This window comes from Corvus brachyrhynchos, unplaced genomic scaffold (genome assembly GCF_000691975.1).
Source record: "Corvus brachyrhynchos isolate BGI_N302 unplaced genomic scaffold, ASM69197v1 scaffold59, whole genome shotgun sequence".
In the NCBI taxonomy this organism is placed as follows: Eukaryota; Metazoa; Chordata; class Aves; order Passeriformes; family Corvidae; genus Corvus; species Corvus brachyrhynchos.
Genome location: NW_008246054.1, coordinates 2,934,867 through 2,946,126, shown reverse-complemented (window position 1 = coordinate 2,946,126; position 11,260 = coordinate 2,934,867). Strand labels below are relative to the sequence as shown.

Here is an 11,260-nt window from a genome sequence, read left to right as displayed (position 1 = left end):
CTGTGAATATTCCCTGGGTGAATGTCCCCTTACGTCCTCCCTCAGGCAGCACCCAGGTGTCCCCTCACAGTCTCCATGGGTGCCCTGGGTGGGTGTTGTGGCACAGAAATTCACCCCAATCCCATGTAATTCTTGCAGGATACCCCCAGTCTAGGTGTGGCATAGCAAAGGTACCTGCCCCTTCCCTGAAAACTGTGGAAATAGGTTAATAGGAAAAACGTTGGGGTTTTATTTTTTAATGAAGCTGGGAGCTAAAGTGTGTTAATTGCATTGCTTCAAGGTAATGAGGTATCCTAATTTCTGTCTTTTTGATCCTTAGCTGCCTATTATAAGGAAAAGTGTTTTTAATTTATATTTGCCCAAGTGAACATGTTGGAGGCTGTGTTGGGAACTGTGTGTTCAGGCACAAGTCAGGATTGTGAGGTGCTTTCGGTTAATTCATGGCCAAATACAGGTTCTGTTGGGAGCACTGAGCTCTACTGGTGTGTGTAGAGCTGAAATAAATCCAAACTATCTTCAGTTGACTCAAAGGTGGAAGTTAAAACAGCTTGTGTTGGGTTGCTCCAGGTACCAGCCAGCAAGGAGGGATGGTCTTGATCAAAATACTTAAAATTTTAATTCTGTAGGAATGGCTTGGGACAAATTCTCACAGAGGAAAAGAAAAATCAGAAGAGCGATGAAGAATTGTCTTCCCTGGTTGTCTGTTACCTTTCAGTAGTAAATAAAAAGGAGTTTTAAAGAGTTTAGAGTCATTAATCCTTTAAAATATTTAATGCCACTGATTAATTTGAAACCAGAACTAGAGAATAATTGACAAGAGCAAGGTCAGGGAGGTTTCAGAGGGAAAATCGTGTCCCCCTAGGTTGGCAGAGTCCGGTGCCACTGCAGTTGGGACTCACTGTGTTTGTGTGGAGCCTGGGCTTGAAGAGCCACCCAAATGCTGTAGTTTTTTGGGAATTGCTGTCTCCCTTGATCCAAATGATGCTGCAGGTGAAGCCTTCAACCCTCATGGGACCATGTGGAGATGGTGAACTTTTTGGGGTGTTAAATGGAGTTTTGTGGATGGTTTTTTTCACTCTGCCACAAACCAAAGCATCGTTCTGTCTGCAGTTTCGACTGGAACACAAAGAATAGTTCCTAATCTTCATCCTGCTTTTGTGCACTCCCAAAGATCTGTGTTTGCCAAGAGCTTTTATCCTGCAGTGAGGCCGGGTGATTGATGTCTTGGGGTTATTGCTGTAGAGCGTGTCTCAGGAAGAAATAAGTTCCCTGTCCTTCTCTCTGAGCTGCCCCAAGTACCTCAGCTGTGTGTGTTTAACGCCAAGTCAGATCACGTAAAAGCTGTTTTGGGATATTGTGTGAGTACTCTGCTCTCTGAGGAGGAGTTGGTTTGTGTCCCACCATCCCAGATCATGGTCCAGCTGTCTCCACATCCACCCATCCTGCACCATGTGGACACAGCCAGCGCTGCTTTCATTGGAAAACTGGAAAGCTGAGCTGTGTGTTCCTTAAAAAGGGCAGTTATGTCAAAGGAAACAACAGGCAGAATATTTTGCTGGGTTCTCTACTCCCACCAATTCTACTTTATTATGAAAGAATTCCTTAAAATTGTTCTTTCTCTCTTGCCACAAAGTTTTCTGCAGAAGTATTGAGACAACCTTAGTGCAAAGGGGATTGCACACACCAGTGCACTGGGTATCATCACAGTGAGTCTTTGTGTGTCTGGGCAGTACATCATTATTTAGGAGCACATGCAAAAAGGACTGGAAAGCGCAGGAAGATTTTCAGAAGTGAAGATAATTACTTGAATTGGGTTATGATTTTGCCAGAAAATACTACAAACCACAAAAGATGAGTGCTCTGCTTTATGCCCAGTGGCAGTAGTGACTGATTTACCCGTTCAAGTGATGTTGAGGAGTAACTCCTGTGATTATCTGGCACAGTAGTTCTGAGTGTTAATAATTTACAATTTGTTACCAGGATTATTACATGGAATTTCTAGAAGGCACGCGCGTCATAAGTATTTTCCTTTTTTTCTTTGTTTTAGGATGGAGGAGAGACCAGTCTGAAAATCTGTTCCGCTGTGGACTTTGCTGTGGTCTGCTAGAATGTTCCTTATGGATGCTTCTCCTCTGGTAGCTCTTCAGACAAAATGGGAGTCCTTTGGACCAGCAAGGAATTGTAGATACCCCGTTTGCTTCCCTGAATCTGACGGCGACATCACCAGAACCTCTGTGAGCGCCAAAGTTCAGATGATCATAAACAACCTGCAAAGCCAAGAGCCTGCCCTGGGTATGAACAATGAGTGTGGCTGTGTTATGCAGAAGAAACAGAAGGAAGAAAAAGGCACCAGTACCAGGGTCCCATCCAGCACCACGTTGCTGCGGAAGCATCCTCAGTATACCCGGTGTGGGTGCCCTGAGGATTCCGATGACACCGATGTGGAGGAGAATGTGGAATTTGAGACTCTCCTGCTGGATTCTGACAGCGACGATTCTGTGGACCGAGGTATAGAGGAAGCCATCCAAGAGTACTTGAAAACAAAAAGCAAAAGTGCCCAGTCATTACCAAGGAATGCAGAGCGTACTGAGAATGTGAGCAGAGACAAAAGGTTTAAGAGAGAATTCTCCCGGAACAAAGTGGCCAGTAACCTCCTCCCCGTGAAGTTTAAAGCCGAGATGCTCTCTGAAGAGTACCTGTCTGACCACCTGGGAATTGGGAAAAGGCTCCAGCCTGCTTCCCCTCAGAGCATCAGCAGCGATGACTCCTTCGAACAGAGCATACAAGCTGAAATAGTGCAGTTCTTGAATGAGAAGAAGCAGCAAGAAATTAGTAAATGTGTTACTGAGGAGGATAAAAAAGATTCCGGCGTGAGATCTGTCCTGAAATGCAACAAAGAAGCAACGAACAGAACGAACTGTGGTGCTATAAAGCAAGGTTGTAGTGCACTGCTCCTGAGGCACCATCCCAAGCTGCAGAAATCCGGTGCCCAGTCCAAGTGTTTGCAGTCAAAAATCCAAGCAGAGCCCAGTGATTTCAGCCAGGTGAACCAAGCATATCTAGAAATGGCCACTGCCAGCCAGCCCTGGCTCGTGGAGCAGAATGAGAGAAGTGGAGCTCATTACTGGGAGCCAAGGGAAGCACTTATCAAGGAGAGCATGCACACATCTGACTCGAGCAGCGATGATGGCATTGAAGAAGCCATTCAGCTTTACCAGCTGGAGAAAATCAGGAAAGAGGCAGGTCATGCAGCAAACTGTGTCCCTTTGCAAAGGGAACAATTTGATCCAAAGGGTATGGCAGACATTTCTGCCAGCCTGACAATTAGCTCCACAAAAAGTGCCTCACCAGAAATCCATAAAAACCCTATAAGCAACAAGAGAAAAGAAATTAATTCCAAGTCAACAGGATTAGAAAGCACCAGCAATGACTTTAATAAGCTGTTTAAACCACTGAAAAAAGCCAGACATTTTGCACTTCCAGAAAACAAGATTGCTGCTTGTGAGCTCACGCTGCAGGCCTCTTGCAGAGCAGACACATCTGCAGAACTCATGTGTGCAGAAGCTATCCTGGATATTTCCAAAACGATCATGCCATCCCAAATGGGAAGCGACAGCAAATCCCTCACTGCAGACTCCTTCTTTTCTTCCCAGCTTCTTTCATCCTCCCGTTGTGAAAGTGACAGCAGCCTTGTGGACAGTGATGACAGCATAGAGCAAGAAATCAGGACTTTCTTGGCTCTGAAAGCACAGTCAGAAAACCTTGGAACAAAACCTCCCAGCCTGTCACACTCCATCCAGATGCCTTTGCCTTCTGATCCAAACAACCTCACCGGGACCCTTGAGCCTTCTCTGCCCAAAACACTTAAATTATCCCTGAGTCGGAAAAGGAGACTTAAAAGGGAAGGCAGAACAGCAAAACAAGGGGCATCAAAAGCACCTGAACAGCTGGAGACAGGACTTTTCCAGCCAGGTAACTATTCCAAATTCCCTGTGCTCCAAGAGGAGCGCGCCCTGAGCAGCCCCGCAGAATTCCGGGATGCTCAGAGTAGTAAAGACCCGAGGCAGCAGCAGCTGATGTCTCCCAAATTGTCTGGCTCTGATGGCAGCAGATGTGTGGCCTTGGACTCTGTAAACCCTTTTGTGCAGGTTCAGAGTAGCACAAGAAAACCTATAAAAAACCCCACCCAAACCCCAGAGAGGGAGGGGTCGGGTGATGAGAGCAGCTCTCTGGACAGTGATGAGGACCTGGATAGTGCTATCAAGGACCTGTTACGGTCTAAAAGGAAGTTAAAGAAGAAATGCAAGGACCAGAAAGCTCAGTGCAAGAAGAAAGTCAGATTCAGTGAGACAGAAACTCAGCTGCTGGATGAATTCAGTAACCTCCAACAAAACGAGTGGAAATGTAAAAATCCCTCACTGCTGAAAAGCTGCCTCTCAAAACCAAGGAAAGCTGTGAGGGAGAATGCAGTCAGGAACCCTCCAGACAACATCAGACTTCCCAATGACAAGCCAGAAACCATGAAAAACCTGGAGTTTAACTTACAGCTTAAAAAAGGCAATAAACCTAAATCAGTTTCAAACCAGCGGGGGGCTAAAAATAGAAAATGTGCTTTCCCAGCTGTGTCGGACACCAGTGACAGCAGCTCAGTGGACAGTGATGACAGCATCGAGCAAGAAATCAGAAGGTTTTTGGCAGAAAAGGCTAAAGACTCTGCAAGCAATTCAGAGATGCAAAAAGGTGATGCAAGTCTGGACCTATTTAGAGTGACCAAACAAACTGGTAATAAAGGAAAAGCAAAGCAGCAGCCGGTGGAAAATGAGATCGACCTCGTGCTGGGTCAGAGTAAAAAGACTGAGGTAGCTCAGCAGACTGAGGAGGTGAAAAACTCTCCGAGAACAGAAGGGAAAAGTGCAATGTTAGCTGGCAGCAGGAAATGTGCTTCCTCTGCAGAGAGTGTTCCTACTACTGGTCAGTCAAAAGCTAAGCAAGGACTGGGGGGGGTCAAAGGTGGTGCTGCTGGGGAGTTACCTGGGAATGCAACAGGGAAAAGGAATGTCCATAACACAGAGCCCCCAAAAACCAGCAGAAATGAAGGGTGTAAAGTGAGAAAAGTCATGAATGCAAAGCCCAGATCTAAAAGGAAGAATACCTTCCAACTAAAAATCTCAAGTAAATTTATTGCAGGTCTCAAATATGCCCGGGACCGGAAGAAATCGATGCTTTTGAACAAAAAGCAGAAAGCAGAGTGTTTGCTCACCCAGAGCAGTGCCTTGGGAATGGAGGCAGCTTCCCAGGACACAGATGTACTTAACCCCTTGGCAAAAGGTGAATTTAGTGGGGAAATTACACCAGCAATAAAAGCACCCAGTTCCTCTCAGAAACTCACTGTGGGAGGGGCAGGTCCCCATGTAGCAGAAACCTGTGCAGGAGCTGAGGCTGCTCCTGTGTGTCTCAAAGTGGCAGCTGAGGGTTGCAGGAAGGCCGACACTCCAGGGCATCAGTCGCACTCCAGCCTCCCCTCACAGGAACCGAGTGTGGCAGCAGGAAAAGCTGATAAGGCTTGCAGAGGAACCTCCAGAGCTGAGAACAGCCAGCTGTGGATCGAGGAAGGAGGTATCCACAAAGGCAGCTGGGCTGACTCCACTGTGGATCCCCCACGCCCTGAGTGCAGTGTGGGAAAAGCAGATAAAGTCAGCAGAGACCCAGCTCAGCAGAGTGCTCAGGTGTGCAGTAAGGGAGGGAATAACCAGCTGGACAAGAGGCCAGATCCAAGTTTAGCTTGCCCAAGGCAGGAATTCAATGTGACAGCAGCAGCAGTGGATAACAGTGGAGGAGCATGTGCAGAAAACAGTGTGCAGATGTGTGTTAAGGAAGAAAAAGCTGAGAGGCAGGAAGAAAGTCAGGTAACCAGCTCCAAAATGGAAGGAAAAATACCTGTCCTGCAGAACAGCGAAGCTGCTAGTGAAGTACACCAAGGGCAGGAATTTTTAACCAAAACCTGTGCAAAATTTACTGATCTACCTGCAGGGGACTGCCCAGGTTCCCTCATGGAAAAAAAGGTTTCAAATATGTAAGTACTTTTTTTTTTTTTTTTTTCAATAGCAGTCTTTTTATAAAATAATTCTCATTGTAATTACCTTGGTAAAACTTGAGACAGGAAAGGAGAGGCAGTGGGAGATGCCGATACCTGTATATCATACACACACTAATGTGAAAATAATTCTATTTAACAGGGATATCATGGATAGACATACGTAGCTTTTGTAGAATTTTGTAAATTATTTAAAGTGCTCTAAGGAAATATTTTTTATAATGATTTTTAGGGCTTGCATTCCTACAGGATACTGTAGTTACTGTAGATAAGATATTGGCTAATCACACTTTAAATTATGAGGCCTCTAATTGTCTCTCGAAGGGAAACCTCTTTGTGCACAGAATTTATTTGGGAACCTGTTAAGAGATCCTAGGAAAACACAGCCTTGGATAGCAATGCAGATGATCTGACACTGGTCACATCCGAGCTGCCTTAGGACAATCCTGTGGGGTGGGTTTTTGCTGGGAGCTCAGTTTTCCCACCCTGAGGACTGTGGGATGAGGTCCCTAAGCAGAACTCGAGTGCAGCTGTGGGTGTGGAGATCCAGCCTGGAAGATACAAATGCAAATTCAGGTAAATCAAGTGAATGGCTCTGTCTGCACGTTCTCTGCAGAGTGATCTCAGCAGCTGCTCAGAGTCCTTTTGAACACCCAGAACCTCCTGCTAGCAGATGATTCCAAGCACAATTGCAGTCCAAGACAAGTGAAGGAGTGTGTCTGTTCAGACAACGTGATCTCCCTGGATCTCCCTGGATCTCCCTGGATCTCCCTGGATTTCCCTGGATTTCCCTGGATCTCCCTGGATTTCCCTGGATTTCTGTACTGTCAGGCCTGCAGGGCTCAAACAATTCCTCGTTATTCTCAACTATCTCATTTGATGCCCTGCAGTTACCCAGAGATGGCTTTTGGTTTCCTGAATGAACTTTCTGGAATTGAGTGCCCTTAACTTTCCTTTTTCAGAAGTGGTTTTTTAAATGTTACATTTCTGTGAAACTTTTCACTGACAATTTTGGTGCAATAAAGCAAAGCTGGGTTTGCTGTAGGAAGTCACAACACAAATGCCACGGATCTTTTCAGCACTGTTCTTTCTTCAGGCTCTTTCTTTGCCTCCATTGCCAGCAGCCAGAATAAAGCAATTTTTCACTACTATCTTCTTATTTGTACTGACTTTCAACGGGATTGAAGTAGCACATTCACATCACACACACACACAAAGTGCCCCCACATTGGTTTCACTGCAAATTCAAAAGGTGTAAATTGGAGTTGTTGGTTCTTTCATTTTCATTTGTGTGTCGTGAAGTCCTTGGAGGAGTTTGTTCTCACATCTTGTCCCTGTGAATTGATCTGATATTCTCTTTGTCTGGTCTTCTGCAGAACTTTTCTCAGCCAAACCACCACTTAGCATCACTTTGTTTCTCAGTCACTTCAGGAGTCTTCCTCCAGGCTGGCCTTAAACTTGCGAAATGGAGCAAAAGCAGCCAAGACTGGATCCAGTATCCCACGGTGTCCCTGGTGTGATGCAGAATATGGGCAAAATGCGGTGTAGCATAGAGTAGTAACTGTGGCATGTAGAGAAATAAACATCCTTGGTGTGTTTATGCTGTCGTGCAGCTACGTTTGAAACATGTTTATAGTGCTCACTTTGGCATTTCTGACTGTCCAGCCACCTTTTTGTAGCCCTTGGGTTGGTTGGCCGGGTTGTTTAAAGGTCAGTGTGTTAGCTCATCTCCATTTTGTGGTAGGATACCTTGGAAAAGTGTTTTTTACTTAGCTCAGTGCCTGCAGTCCCTCTCCACAGGTTTATCTTTTGCTCTGCCTTGATTCCTTTGCAGGATTTGGGCCTTTTGTTTGGAATAGTTCAATAGGCTGGTATTTTAAACTAGAAGTTTTCCAAGTACCTTGCTTTAAAAGGATTAAACTGTATACTTAATTTTCCTAGAGATGTTGGAAGCACTACGTACTGTTTGTATAAAAAGCTGAATGTTTCTCCTCAAAAGTTTTCGGTAAATCCACATTACGACTTCAGAGGTGTCTCGTGCCCTTGTCGCTGTGTCTGTGTCCTCAGTACCACTCGTGACCTGATTCACTCCCAGTGAAGATGCAATTCCAGTTACCTTGTGCTTTAAATAAAACCTGATTTCAAACAGCACTTTTTTTTTTTTTTTTTTTATTGATGAATTTGATTTGTATATAGGAAATGGTGTACATTGCTGAGTTTCTAATGTTTAATAAATGGGGTTCTGCCCATGGACCGTGAAACTGGAGTGCTCCTATGGTTTGTGTCATCATCTTGAGTGAGTGATAACTTTTGTGTTCCCTTTTCCCTCCTGACTGAGGATGTCATTAATTCTTTGTAACAAAAAATGAAGGAGGAGAATTTACAAAATACAAAGGGATGGCTTTTGGGAGGTGAGGATGGTGCTTGTGGTAGCAGAACTCCAAGAGTTTACTTTCCTGGTGTTTGTGGTCAAGGAGTAGAGTCTTTCCTTGTGTAACTAAATGTGTGTCAAGGAACATCTCTGGAACTGGAATAGCAGCCAGGGCTCCAGTGGCAGTGTCCTCATCCTGGCCCAGTTCTCATCACTTGTTCAGAAAAGAGAAGTCTGGTGGTTTGGAGCAATAAGAAATCCCTCTTACACATCACTAAAGGCTGACCAGCTGAGGAATAAAAAAGATTATATTGAGTGGGAATGAATTCATGAGCAAGAGTCCCACACGTGGTGCCAAGGCTGGGACTGCAGCACAAATCTCTCGAGGCTGAATCTTCATAGGTGCATTTCCAAAAGCAGATTTTATTTCCTGTTTATAGTGCCCATGACAGCCCCAGAGAGGCCACAGAGAGAGCACAGACAGCACAGCCCTGCTGGCCCTGGGGAGTGCCCAGAAAACTCCTTTTTCCTTTATTCCCACCCTCCTGAGACCCCAGTTAATCCCTTATTGCAGTAGAAACATGAAACCATAAACTCAGCTCTTCTAAAGCTTGTGAAGTTACCTTTTTTTTCATGAGTGCTGGTTCATGGTTTTTAAAAATGCACAATGCTATTTTTTCTTTCCAGTCAGAGCACAAAACTTGTTAATTTAGATATTAAGTGATTGAACTACTTGGTGTTTTTTATTACAGCTCTGGTGAGTTACAGATCCTGGCTGCAGCACCGCAGCTCTCAGATAAATCTGAAAAGAGGTTTATTGCTTCATTTTTTTACCCCAGTGACTGTTTTTGTGTGCTTTGGGAACAATCTTCAAGGATCCTCAAGGGACCAGAAGGACTCCCTTAATTTTTTATTACCAGTTCTTCGCTGCTATTTTAGGAACACATGTTGTGACGTGTAGCTGCTCTTTATACAAGGCAGGAACACACCATTCCTGCCCCCATTTTTTTATTAATGTAGAAGCTTTTTAATTTTTCATCCCTTCAGTTTGTGATAGTTCAGCCTCACATAATTTTATCTGCAAACGTGAAAATCTTCCTTTCAAAAGACAGAGTAGAAAGAGATTGTTTGAGGTAGATCCTGTGTGGTAAAATGTGTCATTTTTAGGATGATATTTTGAATTTGTACAGGTATTTCTTTTTAAAAAATTGTATTTGGTCTAACCTCTGAATACTTAGATACATTGCATGCCAAACTCTTCAAGGAACTGGTTTCAAGAGTAAAACTAAAAGGGAAGAAATTGAGGCAAGGAAGAAGAGGTGGGTGTTTTCAGATGGAGTGGGAAAATATGTGACAGAATCCACTCCATTTATATTCTTAAGAGGCAGCCTTATCTCTAAATTATGCCACCTGCAGAAAAATCTGTGGATAAAAATACACATAACATTGCCACAACTATTTCAATTGATTCAGCACTTTGTTATTTTCTCATTTCAGGAGAAGAAAGGGAAGTTCTAAGAAGCTCCAGGTATTGTCTAGAGTCTAATACGAGAGTAACAGCAAATGAGAGAGGGTTGCTTATTTCTTTTCCTATGTTAAATCTTCGAAATGTTAACTTTTCGGGCCCATTTGTGCTCAGTTTATTTACCTGTTCCAATGTATTGGTGTGTTTGCAGCAGAGGGGGGTTTACCCAGCTCTTGCTATGTTTGAGATAACCACATGCCACAAATAGGGAATATTTCTGACATGTGAGGAATATCAATTGCAGTGGTGTTTGGACATAATGTTACACTCATTATTTATATTCTTAGCAAACAGTTTGAATAATATTATGCTCATTTTTAATGTTATGTTACACCTGTAAGGTGGGACTGTTTCTCATCCATCAGGCAGAGTAGTTTCTCTTAAAAACTCATCTTTACCCAAAAATGTTCAGGTGTTCTTTCAGTGCACTCACTGTCCAACTGATGCAGTTTCTCTGCCTGTAACTACAGTTGTTCCAATAAAACTTAAAAAAAAAAATTTCTTTTTGATTACTTGTCATTATTTGAATAAATTCTTAAAACGCTGTAGTTTTGAGAGAGAAGAAACATGAACTTTCTACAAGAAATCCAAAGAGTTAATTAATACCTCTGGAAAACTTGCAGATTGATTAGTCATTAAATAGTAGAGAGGCAGTTTAAATCTTAATTTTTAATGGTATGTGGTACATGAGCCAAGAGTGTAAAGGATCATTAGTGACAAAGAGGATAAGGGGATGTATATGTAATATATGTTGTTCTAGTATTTATACACTACTGATAAATTAGGTAAAAGCCTTCACCCTAAGCAACCTAACTGACATCAACCACACTAAATCTTTAATGTATTACTCCTAATAACATTCCTCTGTAATCTAGTGGGTTTTGTTTAGCATCAAGGCTGGCTGTAGGTGGTTTTCCCAGTGCAGCCAAAAGCCGCAGTGGCTCTGTGGTGTCCCCGCTACAGCGGCTGGTCCCTGCAGTGCGAGGGGCCGCTGGGGTTGTAGCTGGGGTGGAAGTCCAGGTGCTCGTAGGCGGTGATGAACGTGTCGGGGCCGGTGCAGTGGCTCTTCTCCAGGGACGTGTTCAGGCCGTCGTTCCTGACCATGCCAATCTTGCCCAGATGATCCGAAAACTTGTGCGAGAGGATGTTGAAGGAGCTCTGGGGGTGGCGAGAAAAGGGTGGGGATGTTTTACATGCCAACATGGACAGCACCCGCAAAGCCTCGATGCAGCGGGGCTGGATGCAGGTAAGGGCAGCGTGTCTCCATCTG

At 44.1% G+C, this 11,260-nt stretch overlaps 2 protein-coding genes across 3 annotated transcripts in view; one reads left to right on the top strand and one right to left on the bottom strand.

Moving 5' to 3' along the window:
* The first annotated feature begins 2,041 nt into the window (after positions 1-2,041).
* On the top strand, positions 2,042-10,545 carry PPP1R26 (protein phosphatase 1 regulatory subunit 26). 2 transcript variants are annotated; one of them, XM_008642168.2, is made up of 2 exons: positions 2,042-6,073; positions 9,963-10,545. In XM_008642168.2, the coding sequence occupies exons 1-2, from the start codon at positions 2,109-2,111 to the stop codon at positions 10,009-10,011; spliced, it is 4,014 nt and encodes a 1,337-aa protein (XP_008640390.1). In that variant the 5' UTR covers positions 2,042-2,108; the 3' UTR covers positions 10,012-10,545. The 2 variants fall into 2 exon arrangements, with proteins under 2 accessions (XP_008640390.1, XP_017601126.1); XM_017745637.1 differs by lacking the exon at positions 9,963-10,545 and adding an exon at positions 6,711-8,355.
* A 99-nt stretch (positions 10,546-10,644) lies between these two features.
* The window catches only part of CUNH9orf116 (chromosome unknown C9orf116 homolog), a 1,301-nt gene continuing 685 nt past the window's right edge, over positions 10,645-11,260 (bottom strand). Inside the window, exon 2 of the mRNA XM_017745403.1 lies at positions 10,645-11,257. Coding sequence (XP_017600892.1) covers positions 10,948-11,257 — 310 coding nt within the window. The 3' untranslated portion in view covers positions 10,645-10,947. The remainder of the gene's footprint in view (positions 11,258-11,260) is intronic.